At 60.0% G+C, this 27,731-nt stretch overlaps 1 protein-coding gene across 1 annotated transcript in view; it reads right to left on the bottom strand.

The window, feature by feature from the left end:
• Positions 1-27,731, bottom strand: part of ARNT2 (aryl hydrocarbon receptor nuclear translocator 2) — a 146,024-nt gene that overhangs the window by 93,621 nt on the left and 24,672 nt on the right. The window contains 3 exon segments of the mRNA XM_042987902.1: positions 2,062-2,275; positions 9,520-9,567; positions 15,663-15,777. Coding sequence (XP_042843836.1) covers positions 2,062-2,275; positions 9,520-9,567; positions 15,663-15,777 — 377 coding nt within the window.

Below are 27,731 nucleotides of genomic sequence, written 5' to 3'. Positions count from 1 at the left end.
GCTTCGTCCTTCAGCTGATCTGTGCCTCCCCGCCGCTTCCTGAGCTCAGAGGATGGGTCGACACCTTCACGCTCAGGACCGCAAGAGCTCACAACCAGTAGGACCGTAAGAAGGGAGCAGGATGTCTGCATAACAGCGGATCCCGTGCGCCGGCGGACGGGGCGGAGGCTGAAGGCTGCGGGAAGGTCTAGGGGTCGGAGCCTCACGCTGGTCACGGCCCCTCTGTCTACCCCTCCGCAGTTTTGTCTTCCGGGAGCACGTGATTCCTAATCAAGGTCACGGGCTTCCAAGCTCCAGTTAAACCAACAGGAAGGCCGGCGAGCACGGGTTCTGGAGGGAAAGAAGTGCCTCTCAACCCACGCAGCTGTGTGCCTCCGGGCACAGTACTGTCCTCAGCCTCCGTCTCTCCACACGGGTTTTTCCGGTGGGATTTTGTGACGCTGAATGAGCTCTTGCGTGTGGGCACTCAGGAAGGGCTTGGCATACAGTCGGCGCCCCATAGATGCAGCTATTGTCACCATTGACCACGGAATGGGCCGGACTCATGGAAGCAGAGTACCCGCCCCCCTCCTCACCTTCCCCATCCTCAGTCACTTAAGGATGAGGATTAACTTCAAAGGCGGACCCGGCAAGACTATCGTGAGTTAAAGGGACCCGTAGAGAAAGCGTTGTTCTTACCCTGGCGGCTCGTGGGCACGTAACACATTTCTGCCCCGTCACCTGCCAGGGGATCCCCCCTCCCGTTACCGGCCAGGCCCTGTGGGAAGCAGAGCCTTGGTGGGTGGAGCTACCCTATGGAGAGGACACGGGGCTGGCAGCCAGGCCCCTACCGCCAGGCTCTGGGTCCTCCGGGTCACGGTCATGGCAAGGCCACAGCCTCCTCACACGTGCGAGGTCAGGCACCAGGACGACAGGAAAGGGCAGGTGAGATCCTGTGGCCACAGAGCAGAAGTCACCCGCGTCTGCCCCTTTTCCTCGTCCTTTTTCGGAACCTCGCTCCCCTGACCTGACACAGCCCGGCCCCACCAGAGCAGATGGCTCCGTCTCTAGTCACGCCTTGCGCTCCCGCCCCCGCGGCCCCACGCCCACGACCTCTTCCTGTCAAGCGCCCCGTCCCCGGCTCTCCGGGCGCGCTCTGGCCACCCCCCCCCCCCATGGCCCCGCACTGCTAGGGATTCAGGCCATGCTCTGCGGGCTCCTCAAAGTCTCCCTTACTTCAGTCCCGCCCACATTCTCCCACGGCCACCTCACCTTGCCTGTCCCACGCCCACCACCCTGGACCAAGTCCTTCCAGACCCACCGGCCCATGTGTCCTGCAAAAGCGTTCGGGGTCAGGGACGCAAAAAGCCTCCGTTCATTCCAGAGTCGAGCAAAGTGAAGCTTGGAGCGTTTGAGGACCTGCCTCTGACGGGCGCACAGGCCAGGGCTGAGAGTGGGACACGGGCCTTCCCGTTGACGCAGGGGTTTGTAAACTTGGTAAAACACTATCCCGCCAACCACTCCGCGTGTGAGCTCTTCGTCACGGATGGAAAGCACGGCTTTGGGGCCCGGCCAACCTGTGCCAGGCCCCGGCTCTGCCTCTGAGCGGTGGCCGGACCCTTTGTGAGCCACGACGCCCTCGTCTACACAGCAGGGACCAACACTAGCGGCCTCTCCCCCGGCTAGAGTGAGGAGGAAGCGCGAAAACGGGCAGAGAGCTGGCAGCCGGCGGTGATGACGCCACGATTATCACCACGACCGCTCCCGGGCTGCCACCGTGATGGTATAGCCACCACTCGCTGGCACGGCGGCACGTGGCTTACACGGACACGGTCCCACGTCCGCACACTAAGCCCGGGGTGTTCTCGGAGAGATGCCTCACTGAGGTTTACGGGAAACGCAAAAGCAAAGGACACAGAGATGGACAAACACCGCCGCGAAGAAAGGAGTACAGCTTCCTGGTTCCACCCACCCCTCAACCTTTAACCCCTTTCCCCGCGTAGCTTGTGTCACCCCGGTGACGGTGACTTCGTCCCCTCCCCACAGTGACTCCGTGGGGACGCGCGGGCCCACGGACGGTACCTGCTCCGTCAGGAACGACGGCTTGTAGGCGCCGTCTGTGGACTTGTTCCCTGTGCCCCTCATGGACTTCATGTGCGACACGGCCATGCGGAGGATGGTCAGCTTGTCCGGCTTCCGGGCCAGCGCGCTGCACGTGGGCACCATGTCCGACAGCTCCGTGATGTACTGGGTCATCTTGTTCCTCCGCCGCCGCTCGATCTCGCTGTGGTTCTCTCTTCCCGAGAGCGCGACGACAGGGCGGGGGAAAGACAAGCGTCAGACCAGCGGTCGCCGTCTAACGGGACCGAGCGGCGCGCCCGCTAACACCGACCCGGAACGGCTGCCGCTTCAAACACAGACCCCTTGCGGCCTTCCGGGGGGCGGGGCACAGGCTTCCGCAGGGCCCCGTGTCACCTCCAAGGGCGTCCTGAGCCCTTGTCATTGTTCCCACGCACCCGACTAGTTTCCACTAAGCACAGAGAATGGAGACCTGATCCCTCAGCCGCGGGAAGCAAAGCCAACGTGCGCGCGCGCCTGAGTCTGCACGTGGGTGCACGCCCGCCCGCTGCTCGGAGTTGTGCTCCACGTGGATGTGTGTCTCCTGCGGCCCTACAGTGAGAAGCACCGTGTGGCCTCGCCATCCTCAGGGCCACAGACGGACGAGACCGTGGACAAACCTCTCCTGTAGGCCCGGCAGGGTTTCTACGGCCCAGGATAGGACAGGTGCGCTCCTGGCTTATTAAACAGCGAATGGCCCATTGGTTAAAAAGAACCGTGAGGGGTTGCTGGAATCGGTCTCCATGATGCGTGCAGAGAAAACCCAGCAGAAGGGATGGTTGGGCGCTCCCACCTCGGGATTATTACCTTGAGGGTGAAGTAGAGTAACAGCCCAGCGCCACCTGGGCCCGGGACCCCCCACCTGGCCCCGGGACCCCCCCCCCCGACCTGGGCCCGGCACCATGCACCTGTCATGGGAGGCGGGATGGGACACACCTGGCCCCAGGCGCCCCCCCCCCCACCTGGGCCCAGCACCGTGCACCTGCCACGGGAGGCAGGATGGGGGGCGCTGGCCCCGGGACCCTCCCCACCTGTGCTGGCACCATGCACCTGTCACGGGAGGCGGGATGGGACACACCTGGCCCCAGGACGCCCCCCAACCTGTGCTGGCACCATGCACCTGTCACGGGAGGTGGGATGGGACGCACCTGGCCCCAGGCCCCCCCCAACCTGTGCCCAGCACTGTGCACCTGTCACGGGAGGCGGCATGGGGGGGGTGCTGGCCCCGGGACTCTGGGAAAGGCTGGGTGAGCTTGCTCAGGGTGGTGTCCTCACCCCACCCCCTATCCCCCCAGGCCAGCCTGCACCTTGTCAAAGCAGACAGGTGGGGAGACGGTGTGCAGAGAATGCTGTCTGGGGCTGCCAAAGGGGGTACGACATCGGGCATGAACTCTGGCCGCTCAGGGACAGCAGCTGTGATGCAGGATGCAGCCTGTCCCCACCCAAGCCTGCACTCTTGATGGGAACCCTGGATGAGCTTCCCTCCCGTCTCCTGCCCAAAGGCACTCTTAACGGCAGATGTGCACCCTCCTCCTGACAGCAGGAAGGGAGGCTGTATCTTGCTGGGCGTTCAGGGAACACCCTTCCTGTCCCGGCCAGCCCTTCCTGGGCAGCAGGGCAGAACGTCTGGAGAGCCGAGGAAGCCTAAGAAAAGCCACTCTGTGCAGCCCCATAATGAGCCTGGGGCTGGCCAGGCCCTCTGGGAGATCCGCAGAGGCACGTCCAGCCGGGAACCCTCCCTGGCGTCTGAGGCTTCTCCAGAAGGGGAAGGGACGCTCCTTCCCTGGGAAGCGGGCAGGTGCCCTGCCCGCCGGAGCCATACAAGGCAGATTCTGCCAGGCGAAAGGCAGCCACACGTCCAGGCTGAAGATAAGGTCCCCGTGCAGCACAGAGAGGTGGGGACTGAGAAGGCCGACCCTCCCAAGAAGGGGCCAGGCCCAGCCTCTGGTCATCCCTGTCCCTGGCAGGACACACAGCCTCCACGTGTACATAGCACCTTCCGGCTCGCCAAGGCCTCGACAGCCACATCGGACCCTCCCCACACCCTCTGTGGCAGAGGGGCCAACGGCTCAGAGGTACTGACTTAGCAGGACCTGAGCCAGGCCTCCCCAGCGCGCTCACCGGTCCCGGATCCAGAGCCGGAACGCCCCTGCCTTGACAGGAGTCATGGGGGAGGAAATGCCCGGCGGCTTCCGAGGGACACAGCTTGGGACTACATGTGACCCCAGAAATGATTTCCTCCCCGCTCCCCACAAAGTCCCGCTGTTCTCCGGGCACTGTCACTGCAAGTCACGGTTAATTCATCTCTGCAGGACAGAAACGGAGGAGGGGGGCAGCCGAACAAGGTAAGAAGGACATCAAAACCACGTCAATCACGTGGGCACCAAACATCTCATACGAAGGGAAGACCGGCCCACGTGGGCCTGATGTTAGAGACCCTGCTCCCCAGAAAACGGATCTCATTCCGAAGCGTTTTAACCCAGATCCTAACCCCAAACTGCTGAGTCTGCAAGAACCCCCAACTCAACGCCCTGGTCACCCTGTGGCCCTGCCGAGGTCCGCCCCGCTTATCTGGGTCGTGAGCTCCAAGGACGCCAAGGCGTAGAGCGTCGGGAGAGTCTGGAAACGTCCACCTTGGGTCTTTGCTCTGGAGCCAGGAAGGCTCAGCTGGACATCTATCTCCCTGCCGTAAAGAGTGCTCCCGGGGCCAATGCACGTGTCCCACACCGGGCGGCAGGTCAGCAGGTAGAAGGGAACCCCTCCTCCTTCCTGGCCACCCTCTCTGCGTCAGGAGGGCGTGGAGTGTCTTCCCACCTGGGAACACACTACCCGGCTTTCCAAGGATGCGCAGGCAAAGGGTTCTGGGAACCAACCGCCCTCCGCTTTTTCCGCCGGGGAAGGTCTCTGCAGGACACATCTGCCACACAGATTTTTCCCCGGACCAACGGGGTTTTAGTCGCCATACATATAAACGAGACAGGTGGCAAATTCACAGGGAAAGACGAGAACTAAAGCATCATCACCACCTATCAAACCAAAAACGTGCTCTTGAGCGTAAATACCGCACAGAAGTCACGAGGAAAGTATCAGAACAGGTGCGATGAAGGATAAAAGGCTGACTCAGTGGAAACTTTCCTCTCACGAATAGCTTTCCTTTTAGATAATGCTAGAGGTTCCTCGGCGAGGCTCCCCCAGCAGTGGCTGGGGACCAGTGCAGCCGGGTGCCCTACGCGTCCCAGGAAAAAGACACGTCAGAGACGGGGTGGGGCCTCAGGAAGGTCGCTTAGACCCATTCGTTGAAGGGGGAGAGAGCCTCGTAAAGCCTCCAGGGGGGGTTGATTCCAGGCTTACAGGACGCCCCACGCACTGTGGCCGGGTTCACAGAACAGGTGTGAGAAGGCCGGCAAGGTCTCTGGGATGTTTAGAGCCGGGGTCCAGAGTGAGTCCGAATACGGCAGAAAACCAGGTTGATAACATGCAGGGGCAGGAATGAAAGGTTGGGAGGGAAGTTGTAAATCGAATGTCAAAAGGGTTTGACTTGGCCACGTTTCCCTTCCTTTCTTTTCATGAACCAGTATGCGTGGGCACATGTGTATGCACACACACACACACACACGTGCAAATCACGCAAAGAGCACCGTGTCTAGGTCTGACGGTTGATGGCGGCTCCGGGCTGTCAGGTGTCCCTGCAGCGACATTCGAGCCAGCACCCACTGCTGGTGGCCGAGCCCGGCCGCAGGCACATGCGGAAAGGAACCCTGGACCCACCAGAAAATGCACCACGGGACAGCGGCGGGGGTGGGGGAGGAAGAAGCGTGGGGAGGAGGCTTGGGGTTGGAGGCCCTGCTGGGGGCGGGGGCAGGACAGGTGCTCACCTCCCAGGTGGGCCAGGACCACCCACACAGGTTGGGGGGGGGGGGACGGGGCTCGCGGTGGCCTCCCGGAAAGAGGGCCTGCCCCACTCCCGGCTGCCGGGGAGACTCATGTTTGCAGAAACGCTTTCTGGAGTGTGATCGGTTCCCCCGGGTCCCTGACTGACACGGGAGCTCACGGGACGGCTGTGTGGTCAGGCTCCGTGCTCTTGACGGAGGCTGTCCTCCCCAGACCCGGCCCCGGAAGCAAGGTCACTCTGTACCCCTGCTTCTCTTGCCTCTTTGGCAAAAATCGCTCCTCCTGTGACGCTCGGGCCGCCCGTCTCTATCGCCCTCGAGGCCCTAGTCACGGTCACCCATCGGCTGCACACGCAGACACGGCACGGTGTGGGGGCCAATGGCACGTAGCCCACCTCCTGTCTCCTCCCCCTCCCGCAGGCCGCGGCCAGCCCCTCCCACGGCTGCACCCCCACCGTTGGAACACAGCCCCCCCACCCCCGCCCGCATCAGCTCTCAGGTGCCCGTGGAACCTGCACCGTTCTTCCAATGCACGCCTGCCCTGCCCTGCCTCCGGCCCCCTCATTGTCCGGGGGCCGGCAGAGGCGACACGGCGTGCCCGAGACAAGTCTGGGGTGACCCGAGCTGGATCCCACGGATGCCAACAGAGAAGGGGGCGGAAAACCTTAGAGCCCACTCCACACCGCAGACCGCAGACCGAGGAGGCTCCATCCTGAGAATGGAGACTTGGTCCTCATCCGTCCCGGCCCTGGCCTCACCCCACCCCCTCCGAGCTGGGCCCCTGCCCCTGGCCCCCGCTTCGTGCACCTGCCTCACCCCTGACCCTGCATCCGTGGCAAATCCGCATTCCTCCTACCCAAATAGCTGGCTGTCCCTCTAAGAAAACGGCCATGACTTACCTCCTATGTGACAGTGACCATAGTTCCCAAATAAGAAACTGAGACATGAGGTCTGATGATGGGTTTGACTTTCGGACCACCCTGGAGAAAGCCTGGGAAAGCTGGCTGAGCAAACATCAGGGGCCGGAAGCCGCGGCTCAGCACCCCGGCCGGATTCTGAGTCACAAATCTGCACTGGGTGCGGGGCGGCACCTGGCCACCCTCTCTTCCAGGGCCTCCCTGGGGGGCTTCTCCCGGCTGACCGTGAGCAGAGGGGCGGGACGCCCAGAGACCCCAGGCGTGCCGCGCACACGGCCGCCAGGGGCCACCCGAAGCGGCCTCTCCAGCCCGCTCCGCAGGGCACCCTGGCCGCTGGCCGCGTGAGGGCTGGGGATGGTCTCTGCCGGCTGGCCCAGCTCCGAGCGGCCGGGATGCACCCGCCGGCTGCCCGGTCCGTGGACCACCCCCCACCCTGTGACACAGTGGTGCGGCCCCGACTCCTGCTGAAACACGTCCCATCTTTCCCCCTCGTTTCTCAAGTGTGGAAGGAAGGACGCGGCCCGCAGAGGCCTCGCTGTGAACTCTGGCTGTGGAAAAACTGACTTGCGGACGGGCGGGCTGATGAGATAGCTGCCCAGAATCTAAGGTTTGTTCTTAAAGATGGGCCTTCATACAATGAGCTCTTTGTAGCCTGCCCTGTGATTTCATCCCTGACTCAGATCCTCAATGTCAGGCAAATGTCACTCGGTACCTCTCCTCCTCTCTGTCCTGAGGCCCCAGGGATCACGGTCTCCTGAGCTCGACACGGTGCGCAATGTCGTCTCAAGGGGGATTCTGACCGGAGAGACCCGGGGGGCGGGGGAGGGGGTCGCTGTCTCCTTACGAAGGGAGGCTGGGTAAGGCGCCCATGGACCAGGACAGGGAGCCATGTGCCCTTACGTCCAAGGGCTACTCCCATTTCGGGAACAAAGCACTCCCTGCAATTAAAGCTATTCCCTAGGGGCGCCTGGGTGGCTCAGTCGGTTAAGCGTCCGACTTCAGCTCAGGTCATGATCTCCCAGTTCGTGGGTTCGAGCCCCGCGTCGGGCTCTGTGCTGACAGCTTGGAGCCTGGAGCCTGCTTCCGATTCTGCGTCTCCCTCGCTCTCTGCCCCTCGCCCAGTTGTGCTCTGTCTCTCTCTGTCTCTCAAAAATAAATAAACGTTAAAAAATTTTTTTCTAAATGTAAAGCTTTTCCCTAGAACAAGTGGGCGTCCAAGCTGGAGCTCTGTCCACACTGAGGGAAAACACTACATGCTTCTGTGACTCAAACTCACGTCTTGTTTCAATTAGAAAACTCCGGGGTCATTAGAGAGCACAGTATTCTCCGTCTCCTCTCTGTGGTCTCCCCCGGAGCCCACACTGAGGACGGGAGGACCAGGTTGGGGAGGACAGTGCCTCCAGGAGGTAAGTTTACTACGTGCAGACGCCGGGAGGCCCCGAATAGTAACGGGACGTGTGTTCCTCTCCATTTGGGGTGACATGTGCTCAATTCACAGCCACGACGTGGGCGAAAAGAACCGTGACCTAAAATAACTGCTGTGGGGGCCAGCAAACTGGGGAGGTCAGTGGGCCTGGGGCTCCCCACGGACATCATCCTTCTAAAAACCTAGAAAAAATCACCAAGGCCGTCAACGGAAACTGTGGAATGCAGACGCCAGAGGAAGGCACCCGTCACCCGGGGCCGGGTTTCAAGTCCCTCCACAAGCGAGAATCAGGGATGGGGCAGGCACTTTGCCAAGAGGATCGAGCGATCCGTGCCTCTCTCTCCACACAGCCAAACCGCCTAGTGTAACGCACACAAAACAACGCAAAAAAAGAGAGGAAAAAGAAAAGACAAAGAGGGACGGGCCGAGGGGCTGCGCCTGCCTTACCCTTCCCGTACTCGATAGTTGACCACCTGCATCCGCGGCCCCGCCCTTCCGGGAGGCGGTCTGCACTCAGGACAGCCCCTGAGCCCCATTAACCACGTTGTCAACGTGCCCGGTGAGGAACACGGCCCCCAGGACCTCACAGTGCCGCACCCCGGCCACCCACTGCCTTCCTTTCCCCTTCTTGTCCGTGCTAGGAGAGGCCGAATCTTTTCTCTAAACCTGAGCTCTAGGTCTGTTAAAAAGGAGTCCAGGGGCCTGTGTGGCTGGGTTCAGTCCATTAAGCGTCTGATTCTGGGTTTCGGCCCAGGTCATCATCTCAGGGTTGTGAGATCAAGACCCACATCGGGCTCAGTGCTGACAGCGTGGACCCTGCTTGGGATCCTCTCTCTCTGCCCCTCCCCCACACGTGTGTGCTTTCTCGTTCTCAAAAATAGACTTTAAAAATATTTTTAAGAAGAGATTTAAAAAGGAGCCCGTAATGCTCGGCAATCATTGTTTAAAGAGCTAACTGCACTTTTGAGACCAACAATCCTGCCCCGGTGACCGGACTCCGCGATCCGGCCGGCGTGCGGGAAGGGCTACCTCCAGCTGCCTGTCACTGGGTCAAACACGGGCCCGGGATGAGGGACAATCAAGGGGCCCGACTACAGGCAACGGCTTGTCCAGCGACAAACTGGGTGTCCCAGTACGGTGACGGCCGGCTGTGGCTTCTTGGAATCCGAGGGGCATAAAGGAAACTCACCTGGAAAATTTGCTGGGTCCTTCTCCGTCTTCGTCGTCAAAGTCCATCCTGAAAAGTCAAGAGCATGAGGAGACTCATTACAGGCAGGACACATCACTGGTGACCCGAGCTGCTGGCACCGAGGGGGCTCCATGCAGGGGGACAAATGCCCCACCCTCCCAAGCCCCAGCTGTTTGGTAGACGCTCGGATGCGGTCAGCCAACGGGTTCGGGGACTTGTGCAAAGGGGCCCCCACGGGCCGCCGGCAGCTTGCAAACGCTGCCCTGCAAAGGTCCACGGTGCCTGATGTCACCCCCCGCCCCCCGCAGCTCTGGGGCACCTGCTCCCCGCCACGTGGTTTGTTCCACGACAACTGCATCCTGCACTGTTCCCTGGCATATCATCGGCAGGCCACAAACGCCCCAGGGGCCCTAAGACAGGAAGCTTTAAGGACGATAAAGGGACCCGCACAGGCCGTGCTGCCTGAGAACGTGGCCGCTCTGGAGGAGTCCGAGTGAAAGGGGCGTTGAAGGCCACTATCCCCTATGGTCCAAACCCAAACAAACGCATGCAGAGGAGAAACCTGGGGACTGAGCTGCTCAAAGAACTCGTCTGCCTGTTGAAACCCACCGAATCCTCACGACCCCACCTCCCTGGGCCTCTCCGTACACACATAAAACAGTCCTGATAGGCATTTGTTTAACTGATATCCCAAACTCCCCTGAGAACACCAATCCCCTCCAACAGCAATTAACACGGCTCCTCAAGATGCTGGGGCAGTTAATTCGGATAAACTGTGCCCAGAATCTCCCAGGAGCAAAATGAGAAATCGTATGGATGTCCTGGCCATTCGGGCCGAGGGGGGGCTCCCTGGGGAAAGCCTGAGCCACTGCACTGCCCACCCCGTTCCCAGTGGGACTGAGGGGCCAGTGAGGTGCGGTCCCGTGGGCTCCACGCAGAGGACGGCCAGCCGCCCGGCTGCCGGTGCCGAGAAGCCCCCGCTGGAGCCGCTGGGCCCAGGGGCGGAAGGTGGGCCGGCCTCGTGGGGAACACGATCCCCACCTCCAGCCCCAGGTGGGCAGTGGTGACTCAGGGAAGGTACAGGACGCCGCCCCGGCCACCAGGAAAGGCCAGGTGCACAGGCAGGGCCATCCCCAGGCACGCGCACATGCACACACACACACACACACACACGCACGCACGAGAGAGGCCCCTCATGAGATAAATCGTATTCTCTGGCTTCGGGGTAACTTGGGGGACTCTGGGACTGGACTTAGGGCAAAGGACTATTTTCTTCTTAAAATGGGATCATTTGGTTGTTTTTGTTTTGCTTTTTGTGCGGTGTGGCCAGAGTCCTAATCTGCTGCCCTGATGATGGGATCCAATGCCAGTTTGGAATCCCTTATGTCCAGACGCTCGGGCCACACTAGCTGCCGGGGACAGAACAGAAGGCGCGAGGCAAGAGTAGGGACACGGCAGTGACGACAAACACCCCCAGGCACGAAGGGCAGGCGCGGCGGGGAAGAAAAGTGCTGAGGAAGCGAAAGGAGAGTTGAAGGGCCACGTACGCACCACTGCAGAGACAGACCTGCAGCCCCCTGTGACGCCTGGGTGACAGGGTGCCAGGCGCCAGCCACTGGCTCGCCTGCGTGGTGGGCAAATGGGGGCCGAACGCGTGGCTCTCCAAATGGCGCAAAGCCATCGTTACGCCGCACCGTCACGAAGCCGGCTCCCCACCCTCACCAGGAATTACATCCGGAGAGCCACCAAAAATGCCGCCACCAAATCCCCCCCCCCCCACCGTCCTCTGCGGAGCCACAGAGCGACGCTGCCCCCTAGCGCTCCCCGCGGGACAGTGCAACTGAGCGGTCCGCACAAAGATGACCTAAGCCCCCGACTGCAAGAGACTCTGTGTCAAGGAAAAGACGCTGCATTTGCAAAATTTTCAGAATTCCTGAGGACTTAGGTAAGCGCTTGGCCAAAACATGCAGCGAGTGTGAGATGCTCTGTTATCTGCACGATGCCGGTCAGGGCACGCCGACAGGAGTGTGAGAATCGGGCTCCCGCACGACGCCGTGCGTTCGTCAGCCCCCCGTCCTCGTGTTTGGGGTGACAAGATATCCCGACCTTCCCGGGCTGAGAGGGCTCCCAGGACGCCGGGCGCCAGTGCTAACACTGGGGGCATCCCGGGCCAGCCAGGACGCTTGGTCACCCTGGTTTTCGTGAAGACAGCTCCGATCTCTACGGGGACCTCGCTGGCGCAGACAGATGGGGACGTGAGCCATCCGGGCGGGGTACGCGGTCCGCGCTGGGGCCGGGTCAGCTGTGGCTCCGGCGAGGGAGCCAGGGGACCAGGAAGGGACGGCCCTGCTCTGGAGCCAGAGTTCTCTGGGGTCAGCGGGAGCTCGGGAACCAGGGTTTGTCCGCAGACGATTAGAGACCACGAAACCGTGCCTCCCCTCTTGTGCACACGTGACCACACGTGTGCAGCGATGAGATTCGGTGACTCGGAAAAGCACGATACGGGGCTGAGCCCAGCAGATAAATCAGTGCACAGACAACAGGCCAAACCCTCAGGACAAGTCACCTGACCTCACGGGCCTCCCTGCTCAGCAGCACAGGAAACCTAGCTCCTGGGGACACGGCCACAACCAGGACGCTGCCTTTGGGTCTCTGTCACCCCTTCACACCCCGACTTTAAACACGACAATAACGAGGCTTATTCCTTCTGCTGTAAAAGCTCTAAGTCAATCACGCTTGGCTCTGTGTTCTCCAAGTGCCTCTGTCACGAAGCCTCTGGATAACAACGGAGAGAACCAAAACGGGACTTCTGAGTCCTACCGTGTTCACTTTCAAGAATTCGGTACAAAACGTCGGGCTGAAAACGCACTGCCTCACTTTCCTGCCAACGAGCAAGAACTCGTACCTCAGTACGGGGCCAGGAAAGGCTGCTCTGGGCGCGCGAGTAGTTAAGAGCCGGCGGTGTGCGTCCCCGGGACAGACCGAGTCGCGACCACGACGCGTCCGCAAAGCTGAGTCGGCGGACGGAGCTCGCCCGTGCTCTGCAGGAGAGGGGGCAGCAGGGGAGGACGCTGGGCCAGCCCGAGGCCCCCGGCCACGACCAGAAGTGCGGCCCCCCCCACGCTAGCCCTGAGATCGGTGGGGGGGGGGTCTCAGCAAAGATGAACAAAGTGACTCGCTTCAGCACCCCCCCCAACATGTGGAATCACTTTGCAAAGAATCTGAAATTCCTGAACCTTCACCTTGTGTCCCGGCGGCCAGCGGGGTGCTCGGCTTGCCCTCAGCTCCCGGGGAAGGCTGCCGGGGCAGGGCGAGGACATCCAAGCCCCGAGGGTCCTCAGGGACGGGCCAGGCAGGCGGCCAGGCGGGTCCAAGGCCTGCGAGGGGCCGGCTCTGTGGGGACGGCCGGGTGGCCGTCCCGGGATTCCGGACGCTTCCTCCACCAGAAAGCTCCGGACAGGGGCGGAGGGCGGGCAGAGGGCTCCCGCCCGTTGCCGCTTCCTTTCCCCATCACCCGGGCCCCTTCTCTCTTCTCCCTCCCCCCCTGCCTGTGGCTCCCGGCGCACCCCCACATTCCGTGGATTAAGGCGTCTGTCCTGGGACAGAAGCAGGGCCCTGCCGTGGGGTCACCTGCGTGCTGATGAGCGTGACCTCCATCACGCTCTCCTTTGCATTTGTCTCAGTGTTGAGGCTGCGGCCAGAGTGTTCGCAAGAGTAGAGCAGGGGCCTCGATCACACAGCTTCAGCACCGGTGGAAACGCCAGGTGTGAGAAGCACTCTGGACGGGCACTTCCTTGCTTGGACACAGGGGCCGAGTCCCCAAGTCACTGGGGTTGTAGCAGAAGGAGCCGCAGTGTGCTCGCTCCCCTCCCTGTGACGGGGAGAAGGAAGCCGGCACCTTCCTCACGAGGGAGGACCACGGAGGACAGGCCTCCTGATCTGTGGCAAAGGGCCCATGCCTTGTCCACAGTTGGCCAATGGTCAGCACCGTACCCCCTCCTGAACCTCTCCTTTCTGTTCTTTTTTTAAATTTTTTTAACTTTTTTTTTTTTTTTTTTGAGAGAGAGAGAGACAGACAGAGCTTGAGCAGGAGAGGGGCAGAGAAAGAGAGGGAGACCCAGAACCCGAAGCAGGCTCCAGGCTCCAAGCTGTCAGCACAGAGCCCGACGCGGGGCTCGAACTCACAAACCGCAAGATCATGACCTGAGCGGAAGTCGGACGCTCAACCGACCGAGGCCCCCAGGCGCCCCTCCTTTCTTTTCCTGACATTGGACGTGCTGCGCAGGGGTGGTGCCGACCTCCAGGACGTGCTGTGTGTGGTCTGCTCGGGAAGGGAAGCTGGGACAACTTCTGCAGAGGAGACACTGACCACAACCCAACTGCCAGCCAGGGCCAGAAGCACAAGTCAGGGTCCAGATGTGGGCTGCGGGCCCATGTGGCCCAGCCCCGAGCGGGACGGGAAGGGGGGCAGGACTCCCGGAGGTTCAGCACCGGCCCCCGGTACCGAGGGGCTGATCACCCTGCAAACCACGGGCTGGGCCTGACCATCTGGCCTCTTCTGAGAAAGGACGAGGCCAGCCATGGGGCTCCGTCTCCAGGGGACGGAAGTGAGGGAGCCACACGTTTGAAATAATTTCTGGGACGTCTGGGTGACTCACTGGGTTAAGTGTCCGACAGGCACAGGTCATGATCTCGCCATTCCTGAGTTCAAAGCCCCGCGTCGGGCTCTGTGCCGACGGCTCGGAGCCTGGAGCCTGCTTTGGATTCTGCGTCTCCCTCTCTCTCCGCCCCTCCCCTGCTCATGCTCTGTCTCTCTCTCTCTCAAAAATAAACCAACATTAAAAACATTTTTTTAATAATTTCAGGGGCACCTGGGTGGCTCAGTGGGTTGAGCATCCGACTCTTGGTTTCAGCTCAGGTCCTGATCTCAATGATTCGTGGGTCTGAGCCCCGTGTCAGGCTCTGCACTGATGGGGCGGAGCCTGCTTGGGATGCTCTCTCTCCGTCTCTCTGCCCCTCCCCTCCCGGTGAGCTCTCTCTCTCTCAAAACAAATAAACATAAAAAAAAAAAATAAAGTAAGTTCAAAACACCTGGAATCTGTTAAAAGACAAGTCGGTTGAGGGGCGGACGGGACCCGCACCCCTGCAGTGGCGCGGCGGGGCCTCAGCCTCACCCCACGGCCGGTGTGGGGGTTCTGCCCCAGCACCCACTCTGCTCGCCGCCGCGGTCCTGCCATGAGGACCGGCCCCGTGGCTGTGGGGTCACTGCACCTGCACGCCGCGAGCGGCCGGGCATCGCGGGACAGCTGGGGCGGGCGGGCCCTGCGCTCCGCCTCTCGGCCTCTGCAAACCGCCCCCCGACACCCTTGGAAATCCCGGCCCCTCGCGTAAGGGCCACGCGGCGCACCGTGACAGACTGATGTCCGTCAGGAGGAAGTCATCAGCCATTTCGCTGGGGACAACACTGACCTGATGGGCAAAGGGCCGGGGGTCAGACGCGGTGTGAAAACGTCCGTCCCGTGTTCCCTGCAGGGACTGCTGTCAGCTGCCTCGTTCTTTAGACCCGCGCCTGGGACCACAGGTGCTACGCTCATGACGAGATGCGGTTTTCGGTCCCCCCAGCTCCAGGGCCATGTCCGCCCGGCACCCCCCGCCCCCAGCCCTGGCCCGCACCCCTTCAGCAGCATCATTAGCAGCACAGACAATGCAAACGCCTGGCCTTCAGCTGCCGGGCTGTAGCCAAGGTTTCGAAAGGAATTCCTACAAATTCCTGCACAGGACGGAGCAGAGGCAGAGCACCAGGGGGGTCCTCGCCACCCGCCCGGAGCTCAGGCCTGCAGCCCGCCCCCCCACCCCCGGCTGGCGTGCGGAGGCAGGGGGATGGAGGGGCGCCCCCTCCCAGAGATGGCCTGAGCAGGGCCCAGGGGGCCGCGACCCACCTCCCCATCACAAGGACAAGCAAACAGAAGGTCCCAGCTGGGTGCAAATCATGCGCAGAGTTGGGGATCTTGCAAAATCTAAACAGTATGCAAACCGCTGAGCTTTGATTCTCCGGAGGGGGAGAGACACTATTGCCCTCACGGGTCGAGAGCGTTGCCCAACACGTATTAAGCCAGATTCCTGGAAACGCTGAGGGTGCTTACCCGGAACGCCGCTTTCCTCCACGGGCGGGCATGGCTCCCGCCATCCTCACCTGTCCCGTGGCCGCCATGGGGGCAACAGGCAATGTCACCGATCCAGGGATGTCCGAAGCCATTTCTGGAATGCAGACAAGAGAGGGTCTGTCAATGCCGCGAAAGGAACGAGCGAGAAAGTCACCCAGCAGTACCGGAAGCGGCCTCTAGGAGGTGCCCTTACGCAGAGCCAGGTGGTGAAAGAGGGCACAGATCTGCAGCTTTCATAGGGACACCTGGAGGGACACCTGGAGGCAGGTAAGACTTCCACGGACGCAGCAGCGTGGCCAAAACCTGAGGGGAACGAGCACCACGGAAAGCAAAACCGCTCGGATGCAGCAAACCCACCGAGAGGCAGGAGTCAGCCCCCCGCGGCCCCTGCCACCTGGGCGTTCGTCCTCAGGGGCGAAGACTGTTCCCCATCCTGAATTTGGACTCAGAACCCTGGATATAGAGCCCCGCATGGCCCCGCCGCTCACCACGAGGACACTGAGGCCCAGGGAGCCTCAAAGCATCACCACGGGCCGCAGGATGAGCCAGTGACAGGGCCCGTCCGATGCCCCAGCTCTCACGGGATCACGTTCCCCAGGATGAGCATTAACATAACGAACAAGAAGGTCTGAAAGATCCACCAGCTGGTGAACGAACAAGGAAGATGTGGAATTTACGGTGGAGTATTCCTCGGAGATCAAAAAGAATGAGGTTTTGCCAGTCGCAACAACGTGGCTGGAACTACAGGGAGATATGCCAAGCGAAATTAGTCAGAGAAAGACCAATATCACAGGACTTCACTCCTTTGTGGAATCTGAGACACACAACAGATGAACACAGGGGAAGGGAAGGAAAAATAAGATGAAAACAGAGAGGGAGGGGCGCCTGGGTGGCTCAGTCGGTTGAGCGTCCGACTTCGGCTCAGGTCACGATCTCGCGGTCCGTGAGTTCCATTCCCGCGTCGGGCTCTGTGATGACGGCTCAGAGCCTGGAGCCTGCTTCGGATTCTGTGTCTCCCTCTCTCTCTGTCCCTCCCCCATTTGCGCTCTGTCTCTCTCTCTGCCTTTCAAAAATGAATAAATGTTAAAAAAAAAAATTTAAAAAAAACAACAGAGAGGGAGACAAACCATAAGAGACTCAAATGCAGAGAACAAAGTGGGGGTTGATGAAGGAGTGGGTGGGGGGATGGGCAGGGGGGATGGGCACTGGGGAGGGCGCTTGCTGGGATGAGCCCTGGGTGCTGTATGGAGGCGACGAATCCCTGGGGTCTGCCCCTGAAGCCATTATTACACAACATGTCAACTGACCTGAGTTTAAGTAAGTACATTTTTCAAAACAAGAGGAGAAGGTCTGGCATGACCTTTCCTGTACGTCACTCTCTGAACACCTCACTCCTAATGAGCTGGATGCTTCTGCAAGCGGGTTGAGGCCGTCTCGGACATTCCCAATTTCAGGGAAACCACACAGCTAAACGGCTTCTCCTTCCTACTCTGTAGAGGGTTCCTGAACTCAGGCAGAGTGCTAAACGCCAAAGTAAATATTCAAGGGTCCTCTCTGACTCTGCTTACTGTTCTGGAGATTGGGCCCCACACTTGCCCGGCCCGGCTCCTACCCTGGTCTGGAGGGAAGCTGCAGGCTTCCTAGATGTGCTTCGAGAAGACAGGTCGGGATAAATACGGGAATTGGGGCCCTTGTCAGCGGAGAACGGGCACCCGGGGTCCGGAGGTGCTCAGATGGGGCGGGTTCCCACGCCCCGCCTCCTTCCAGAAACCAGGCAGGCGTCCGACAGCTGCCCCACGTTACTTCCAAAGACATCGAGTTTCATAAACACATTCTAAGGTCAACTCAAACGACTGTGCTCCAAACTTCTGAAGGAGAATTTTAGAATACTAACAAACAAAACCTTATTTAGCTGCTGGGCTCTGATCACAGAAATCCGAGAGCTGTCACAGTTGCTGGGTTTTTTTAAACGAAGGTACACGCTGGAAAGTACTCTGGGGGGGAAAAAAAACCCTTTCTTAAGGTAATGCTCTCCCCTGTCAACAATTACTGTACTGGATTGGTGACAGCTAGACAGCGTGAACAGGGATGACCTTGTCACCGCAGCTGCTTCTGATAAGAAAGCCGTCCTTTTTCTGAAAGGGGGACTGAAACAGATGAAGTCCGTGAAGGCCCCAAAACGGAAGGCGAAATCCCTCTGCCAGCACAAATACGGGTGAAAACGAAAGTTGCCACTTCCCAAAACAAACCACACAGAGTCAGTCCCCTCAGATTCTCCGAGAAAAAGTTTTCCACGGTTAAGCAAGCTAGGAAAAGCCACACACCATTCGCCCTCCTTGGAGCATCCTTTATTTTATTGTTTTTTTAGATTTTGTAACATTTATTTATTTTTGAGAGAGAGAGAGAGAGAGAGCATGAGCGGGCGAGGTGCAGAGAGAGAGGGAGACACAGAAAGCAAAGGTCCCCAAAACCCGACTAAGGGGCACCCACTGTCCAATCCTTTCCTCAGATGAATGAGGGGAGCAAGGAGAAGGAGACTGGCTGCTTTGCACGAGTGCCCAGGCTTGGCCAGGGCAGGGCAGGCCCCGTCTTCGTGGCACGTCGACACCCTGTCTGGCCCACTGGACGCTATGCACGGGTGGACCTCCTCTGCCTCCCTCAGACCCCACTGAGCACACCCCCGAGCCCTCCGAGCCTCTGCAGGACACCGGGCGCGAGCCGACAGGGGGACGAAGATGTTAGAGCTTTGGGGCACCCGGGCGGCTCAGTCGGTTAAGCAACCGACTTCGGCTCAGGTCGTGATCTCTTGTTTTGTGAGTTCGAGCCCCGCGTCGGGCCCTGTGCTGACAGCCGGGAGCCTGGAATCTGCTTCGGATTCTGTGTCTCCCTCTCTCTCTGCCCCTGCCACCCCCCACGCTCTGTCTCTCTCTGCCTCTGAAAAATGAATAAACCTTAAAAAATATATAAAAATAAATAAATACACTTAAAAAGAATACATAAACGTGACCAAATCAAACACACAGACGCTAACAAAACCGGGAGTCATTTTCTTACTGTAAGGAATGAAGTTACTTCTAGGATTTTACGTGCTGGGCCACAAAGGGGGGTACGGCCATACAGAGGGCCCTCCCGATCGCTCAGCGGCCCCCGTTCACGACAGTTCACCGAGTGATGCGGGAGCAAAGGGCTGTGAGGGGGGAGCTCTTCTCCAGGGCCAACTTCATGCCTCCCTGCACAGCACCACCACTGCAGGTGGGGTCAGCAGACAGGCCCCGAGTGTGCCTCCACCCCTGTGCCGTCCCTGACCTCCCCGACCTCCGCCCTGCCCGTGCCCCCACGGGGCTTCACACACGGGCGCACGCGGGAACACCGCCCTGACCCCAACGTGGACACGGCCCTCCGGGAGCGTCCCCGAGCAGGTGCACAGACATGGCCCCACACCCCTGCACGAGGGTGGAGGCAGGCCAGCGGAGCCGGGGAGTCCTGGACCCCAGGCCCTTGGCGGCCCCAGCAGGCACTGGAAGGGAAGGCAAGGTCACGGTCCTCACCCGGACTTTCCCACCACATGAGAAAGGAGAAGCGTCTAGTGCGGCCCAGAAACATGAACGGTTTTACTGACAGATCACGTAGCAAAATGCAAACCCACGGTACTAACAAATGAGGGACTTTCAACTGTACAAGGGACAGTCTGTCACGTGGTAAAGTAGTCTCCTGTCCCTTGTGGGTCACCCTGAGGCCTCGGGGCCTCCCGTGCAGCCCTTGGCACTCAGGCCTTTGTCCCCGTGCCCCCACCAGAGAGCTGCCCCCGCCTCGCCCACCTGGAGCTCCCTCCCCCGGGCTTCGAGGTGCCAGACGCCCCTCCCACTCACAGGCCCCGCCTCCTGGGTCTCCCTGCTCCCCTCCACCTCTCCTCTCCCCAGGGCATCTCGTCCAGGCGCTTGGCCATGATCCCAAATGCACCATTGGGTCCTGCTGTTACTCCTAAAGGTCTCTCCAACCTCTGGGTTCCGCTGCAGGCCTGCCTCAGGCCCCCGTCCGCTGGCCTCCTGCACCTACTCTCCCCCCCACGCATCATCACGGGGGCCAGATCTGCCAAGACCAGCCTCGCTCATATCGTCTGGCGGCTTCTGTCCGCTCCCGGCACAAATGTGGAGCTCCCTGCCACATCCAGCCAGTCCCCGTGTGGTCAGGCTGCCACCCACCCGTCTTGAGCTCTGGTCACACTGCTTGCTCTCTGTTTCTTGAACACGGCGTGCTCCCTCCCACCTCAGGGCCTTTGCACACGCTATGTCCTGCGGCAAGAACGCTCTCCTCCCTCTTCACCAAGCTAACTCCTAACAGTCATTCAGCTCAGCTCAAACATTACTTCTGCAGGAAGCTTGTCCCTGGCCGGTCCCTTCCCCGGCCTGGGCCCGGTCCCCTGTGGTTCATTCTTACCACACCTGTGCCGCTCCTGCTGCGAAGCAAGGAAGGTCACAGCCGTCCAGGTGGACGATGGCAGGGCCTGAGTGATGCAGCTGCGAAGAGGGCGTTCAGGAGGGAAGAGATGATGTCAACGCCCCAAAATACTCCATGTGTCGCCGTCAGCACCCAGAAAGGGAAGATTCTAAAAAGCCTCGATCACCTGATCCTCCCACACGGAGACTATGGGGCAAAAAATTTCCGGAGGAGGAAGGAAAGTATGGTTGGGCCGGATGCGCATTTGCATCTGTGCACGCCACACACCTGACCCACGGGGCCTCCGCGGCCGGGCGGGGCGCGAGCTCACACCTCCCTCCGGCCTCTTACCCCGAGGGCCGTGTGCCAGCTCGGGGTCCTGGGCGTACGCCTGGATTCCCCATCGCGCGACTCTGTTTCTCTACCTGTGCTCCAACCGGGAAATGGGATTAATCCGGACCCTGCTTCCTTTTGCAGAGGCTGCTGTAAGAAAATGGGGCCCCGTCGCGATCACAGACGGCATTCGCGAAGCTCTGCTTTTGGCGCCGGGAGCCTGGCACAGGCTGGGTGGTCAGAGACGAGAGGACCCCTCCTGCCTCTGGTGGCGACGGGGCTGGGCAGAGCCCTCGCGAGGGCCGCGGGCTGCGCAGGTGGCCTGGCAGCACGTTGTGGGAATGCCCACGAGGGCCCAGGAAGGCTTCCTGGAGGAGGCCACACCTATGCCATCCTGGCCGTGGAAACGCTCTGGGAGAAATGAAGCAGGATGTACGGGGTGCCCTCTTCCGAAATGTATTCCTCTGACTGCTGCAGAGCTGTTGACCGGATCCGCCCGGCCCGGCCCTTGGGGCTCCCGTGCCCTGGCTCCCGTGCCCTGGCGGTCCCCACCTCCTGCGACATCAACACTCCTCCCCCACCTCAAAGGCGGCCCTGGTGCACAGACCTGGGCGCGGGGTCCGGGGTCATGACCGACGGCAAATGCACAAACAGGCAGAATGATCTCTGTCCACAGCGGTCTGACTCCAAACGCAGACGCTCCCCACCCCCCACCCCGGGAAGCACCGACTCCCATCTCACACACACACACACACACACACACACACACACGGGCAAAATGACTGCCTGCCTCGCGCAAAGTTGCAATGAGCTTCTCGGCTCGTTTTAACATCAGTATGAGCTAAGGGCTCTGAAAGCCTCGCCACCACCCAGAGAACAGAGCTGGCTCGTGATGTAGCATCTAGCTCAAGACCGGCTCCCATTTCAGACGCAGACATATTGTGCCAGATTCCTACCACACGGCACAGGCAGCGAGGACGCGGGGAGAAGGGAGCCCGGGAGCATCACGGATGCCGGCGGCACGAGGAAGTGAGAAAACACCCCGGGCCCCCCCCCCCCACCCTGCTACTTCATGGAAATCGCAATAAGAAAAATATCCCTTGATCTTCATTCACAACATGGGGAGAAAAATTAATTACGTGCAAACTTTCACAAGACAACATGATGTTTTCACGACAATGCCAAGAATCAGAACACCAGAAGGGGTCTCTCCGGGGTCGGGGGTGCACAGAGGCAGCTAATAGGCAAAGAAAAATGTCCTCCCAACAGCCATGTCTCTCAGAGCAATTCCTTTCACGGAAATCACACCCGATATCACAGCCCTACCTTTTCAGAGGGATTAAACAAAGATCTTTCTTCCTGGTGCCCAACACCTTCTTGGGAGAATCTGTTATCCGTGTAGAAGAAGAGCCAGGAGCCGCTGGGAGGAAATGAACGGCATTTGTATTCCACTCAGAAAATGTCATCACAGATCTGTTTACCTAAACTGTGGACCATGATTCAGCCGTGAAAACTGTCTTGCATACTGATCAATTTATTTGCAGCAAAATTTCTAACATTAACTGCTTAGGTTCTGAAAATTCGGCGACTTGGATTTCTCACGCAGCCACAATATGCATTGAAAACGTCTAGATTATTATTAACGCGTCCCGGGGGGGGAGATCAGAAAGGATTCCTCCAGACCTGAGAGCAAGGGAGGGTCCCTTCCACTTCTGGAAGGAAGGCAGGACGCTCGATTCCCAAAGGCCCTCCGTGGGGTGGGATTTTTATAGCTCAACGTACAGAAAAGTCATCAGACCGAGAGCCCGGGGCCTCGGACCCCAGGTCCTGGCTATGTTTTAAGCAGCCCTGTGTCCTCTGTAAGGCAGGCTCATCCCACAGGCAGGCTGGGTCCCCGCAGCAGGGCGGAGGTGGTGGACGCGGGCGAGGCCAGGCCCTGCCTCCACCAGCCGGTGCCTCCAGCCTGGGCACGGGCCTCGGGGCATCGCCATGTGCCTGAGCTCCCCCTCCCCGCCCCCACCGCCGGCAGGCAGGTTTTGGCTTTGGAGAACCAGAGTTGGTGCCAAGGTGGCCTGGAAGAAGGGCGGGGAGACTTCCATCGAGATGATGACTCCGGAGCAGGACGTTGAGGGCAAGCTCCACGCTCAGCCCGGGCCCCCCCTCAGGGCTAGCCACGAGGGGACCCCCACCCGGCCTCTGTGTCACGCTCGGGGCAAACCCAACGGCCGAGGGACCACCATCGGTGCTACAAATAGGCCGTGCTGTGTGAGCCTGTCACCCGAGCCTGAACACTCACTTTCATATGTAAAGTGCGTTCTAGACGAACTAAGCTGAAGACCTCGTGTGCGGGATCCGTCCTCTCAATCAGACGGTTCACAAATATAGCGCATTGTTGCAGGAGTAAACGTGTGATCGTCCACGGCCATATGGTGAAGGCCATCCATTTCACACGCAGCACCAACGATCGAGAACTTCCAAATACTTACACGTAAAAGGAAACGTGGGCGAAATAGCAACACTGAGGGAGCGTGTTCGCTAACACCTGAAGCAAGGCCTCTCTGTCCTCTTTGAAAAGGACCCGTAAGTGAAAATCCAAAGCAGGCGAAAGGCCATTACCACAGTGCATTGTGACCAGCACCTTTGTGGGTCTGTCCGGTATTCGGGCCTTGGCGATAACAAACGACTATGAGCGCTTATCAAAACGTTTATTTCTGTTTAGGCCACGTATCTTTCAAGAAAAAGTCGTATTTGGACGCTTTCCTATCTTTTTAAGGATGAAGTGATACCCAACTGGGTCACCTTTGCCACCTCAAAAATGCACAAGGCGGGGAGCTTCAAAATCAGACATACCAGGGACACCTGGGGGGGCTCAGGAGGTTAAGCATCTGACTTCAGCTCTGGTCATGACCTCGCGGTCCGTGAGTTCGAGCCCCGCGTCGGGCTCTGTGCTGACAGCTCAGAGCCTGGAGCCTGCTTTAGAATCTGTGTCTCCCTCTCTGTCCCACCCCCACTCGCGTTCTGTCTCTCTCTCAAATATAAACACTAAATTTTTTTTTAATTTAATTTTTTTTTTTAATTTACATCCAAATTAGTTAGCATATAGTGCAACAATGATTTCAGGAGTAGATTCCTTAATGCCCCTTCCCCATTTAGCCCAATACTAAAAATTCTTTTAAAAAATCAGACACGCCAAGACAATCTAAACAGTTCGTCGTCCGTCCAGACACAGCTAAGAAAACAAAGGGTCCGAGGAAAAGCAGCAGACGTTCGGGAACATCGAGCCCCCAGCACAGCACCTCTCCGCCAGCCCCCGCTGCAAACGGACGTGTTTAGTCCCATGAGCTGCAACGCCAGGCGGCCGGGCAGCCTGGCCGTAGACGGGAGCCTGGACAGACCGCTGGGGGCCGCTGTCACATGGGTCCGAAATGACAGCACAGTAATGACCCGTTTTTGTTAAAATGTCAGGTCTCCATTCAGGAAGGATCAGCTTCAGCTTCAGCCAGAATCACAACCAAACAGCCACCCTGCGTGACGTGCGCCGATTCCCTCCGCGCACCTCCGGTGGGTGTGTGAGCAGAGACTGTGTGTGTCCGTGGGTCTTAAGGCAAGCCCCCTGGGGGGGGAACAGCCAACACCCACACGGGACTCTCATCCCCCACCTACCGCTTCCTAGGGTATCTCGGGTGTGAACCCTCAGAATACAGAGCTCTCATGATCAGCACACAGTGCACGGGATTCCACGGAAAGTGAGCGAGCAGACCCAGGACGCCGGACTCCACAGCAGCCGCTGGGAGCTCGGACAGAGCTTGGAGAGTGGACAGAAGCTCTCCGTGAAATCCTGAAATCTGGGCCTTGTGCAGCCTAGCCCGGAGGGAGAGGAGAGGAGGAGAGACAAGGGGAAAGGGTGAGGGAGGGCTGGGGAGGGGATGGTAGGGCAGGGAGGGGTGGGAGGAGGAGGGGAAGGGAGGGGGGACAAAGGGAAGGGGTGAGGGAGGGCTGGGGAGGGGATGGTAGGGCAGGGAGGGGTGGGAGGAGGAGGGGAAGGGAGGGGTAGGAAAGGGAGGGGAGACAAAGGGAAGGGGTGAGGGAGGGCTGGGGAGGGGATGGTAGGGCAGGGAGAGGTGGGAGGAGGAGGGGGGAAGGCAGGGGTAGGAAAGGGAGGGGGGACAAAGGGAAGGGGTGAGGGAGGGTTGGGGCGGGGATGGTAGGGCAGGGAGGGGTTGGAGGAAGAGGGAGGATGGGAGGGGTGGGGAAGGGAGGGGAGACAAAGGGAAGGGGTGAGGGAGGGCTGGGGAGGGGATGGTAGGGCAGGGAGGGGTGGGAGGAGGAGGGGAAGGGAGGGGTAGGAAAGGGGGGGGACAAAGGGAAGGGGTGAGGGAGGGCTGGGGAGGGGATGGTAGGGCAGGGAGGGGTGGGAGGAAGAGGGGGGATCAGAGGGGTAGGGAAGGGAGGGGGGACAAAGGCAAGGGGTGAGGGAGGGCTGGGGAGGGGATGGAGGGACAAGGAATGGGTAGGAGGAGGAGAGAGGGGAGGGGTAGGGAGGAGAGGGAAGGGGTGAGCAGGGCAGGGCAAAGAAGGGGTGGGAGAGGGGAGGGGAGACAAAGGGAAGGGATGAGGGAGGGCTGGGGAAGGGAGGGGTGGGGAGGGTTGACCAGGAGAAGGGGTGAGGGAAGGCAGGGGAGGAGATGGCAGGGACAGGGTAGGGAGGGGAGATGACGGCAGGGAAGGGTGGGAGAGGGCAGGGTGGGGGTGGGGCCCACCCCGAGGGTGTCTTCGGAGCCCCACAAGGCTGCCAGGCACCGCAGGCTCCTTGGCCCTCCGGCAGGGCGGGGAGGCAGCGTCATTATCCTGGCCTCCTGGTGTGATAACGGTTATCGCACGCACTTAGCGCATCAGACTAGCGCCCAGTGAACAACCTGAGACACTCAGGAAAGTGCACGTGACGGGAGACAAGGCTGCACGAGAGCAAAGAAGACAAGACAGGACGTGAGACACGAAGGTGAGGCTCAAGCGAAGACACGCGGGGAGTCGGTTACTGGAGGCGGGAGGCCAGGCCACCGGCCCACAGGCGGGGACGAGGGGTCACAGCGGCCACGACACGCGGTCCCTCCCGGCGGCGACCCCGCACCTGTCCTGGCCATCCCGGCGTCTCAGCGCCACGGGGGGACGGGGCCGAAGGCCTCCACGGAGAGGGCCCGGCTGCTCCTCCTGGCCGTGAACTCGTCAGTGCGCCTCAGTGGGAGCCCAGCGCCTGCAGGATCCGGGTGCAGCGCGAGGCCCCAGACGTACAGACAGGAAGGACGGAGCCACCGAGGCCGGGGAAGAAGGAGCAGCAAGCGGCCAAGGACGAGAGCGGCAGGGCAGCCGCCGGGCCCGGCCGACCGCAGCCCGAGCCGCGGCACGCGTGGAGGGGCCGCGGGCGCTGGAGGCGGGGAGCCGGCGGGTCGTGTGAGCCGTTTACCCAGGAACCAACAGAGTCAGACGGGGTCTCCTAGATCCTGTGGCCTCACCCTCTGTCATCCAAACAGGGACGCCTCCGGGGGACAGCGGGACAGACGCTCAAGCGGACAGCAGCCCGCACAACAAGGGGGCCGTGTCCCCGGAGCCAGGACCCGTCTAAACCACGAGTAAACCGCCGCCACGTTTAGGCTCCCCAAGCCACCCAGCGGCCAAGACCGCCCGCTCAACCCTACGGAGGTGGCACCGGGATGCGGACACGTGGTCAGACGAGGTGAAAGCCCATCACGTGGCCACGACGTGCCACTCGCCGGGTCACCGAGCCCCGAGGAAAGGTGAGGGCCCGGAGGGCGCAGTGTTTATTCCCATATCTCGCGGCGTCACAACGTCCTTCGGTGGCGGCCGTGTTTCCCTTGTGGCCGCATCTGGGAAAACTGGGCCCCAGAACGGAGCTCTGATCGCCACACCCCTGCTCCAGCGTGCTTCTCCCACCGGCTGCGGTCCGCACGTTCACGGCCCCCAAGACTCCTGGGTCCCCTCTAATCCCCTGTGGGACGGGACCAGGGGGGGATTTGGGCACGAGGGTGGAGCCTTCACTGGGATGAGTGCCCTTTCAAGCAGAGGCAGGAGACCTCGCTTCCCTCTCTCTGCCCCCGGCCACGTGAAGATACAGCGAGAAGGCGTCCACGGGCGAGCCCTCACCAGACACGCGGCCGGCACCTTGACCTTGGACTTCCCGCCTCCAGGACTGGCAGAAGTAAGTGTCTGCGGGTTGAGCCGCCCAGTGTGTGGCACCCTCGTCACTACAGTCGCTCGAGCAGACTGAGACCGAGTCCCCGGGACACAGCGCCTGCGGTAAGACGGGGGGCCCCCACTGTGGTGGGCTCAGCCAGGCTGCATGAGGCGTCGGGCCAGGACCAGGAGCCAACTCGGGGGTGGGGGGTGGGCTCTAACCGGAGGGGGCTGGGCAGGCACAGAGGGGGCTGGGCAGGCCCGGGGGGGGGGGTGGGGCAGAGGAAAGGACGAGACAGGGTGCAGGTGGACAGAGATCATTCATTCCCTGGTGTCCACGTGCCAAGCGTGGGAGCTGGGAGGTGCTGGCCCTCCAACACAGGTGCTACATGTATGAATGAATGAATGAATGAGTGAATGAATGGGTGAGTGAGTGAATGGGTGAGTGAATGAATGGGTGAGTGAATGAATGAGTGAGTGAATGAGTGAGTGAATGAGTGAATGAATGGATGGGTGAGTGAATGAATGAATGAGTGAGTGAATCAATGAGTGAGTGAATGAGTGAATGAGTGAATGAATGAGTGAATGAGTGAATGAATGAGTGAGTGAATGAATGAATGAATGAATGAGTGAGTGAATGAATGAATGAGTGAATGAATGAATGAGTGAATGAATGAATGGGTGAGTGAATGAATGAATGAGTGAATGGGTGGGTGAGTGAATGAATGAATGAGTGAGTGAATCAATGAGTGAGTGAATGAGTGAATGAATGAGTGAATGAATGAGTGAATGAATGAATGAATGAGTGAGTGAATGAATGAATGAGTGAGTGAGTGAATGGGTGAGTGAATGAGTGAATGAATGAGTGAGTGAATGAATGAATGAGTGAGTGAGTGAATGGGTGAGTGAATGAATGGGTGAGTGAGTGAATGAATGAGTGAATGAATGAGTGAGTGAATGAATGAGTGAATGAATGAGTGAATAAATGAGTGAGTGAATGAGTGAGTGAACGAATGAATGAATGAGTGAATGAATGGGTGAGTGAATGAATGAATGGGTGAGTGAATGAATGAGTGAATGAATGAGTGA

Source organism: Panthera tigris, chromosome B3, assembly GCF_018350195.1.
Source record: "Panthera tigris isolate Pti1 chromosome B3, P.tigris_Pti1_mat1.1, whole genome shotgun sequence".
NCBI classification, from domain to species: domain Eukaryota; kingdom Metazoa; phylum Chordata; class Mammalia; order Carnivora; family Felidae; genus Panthera; species Panthera tigris.
This window is presented reverse-complemented; position numbering and strand designations above follow the sequence as displayed.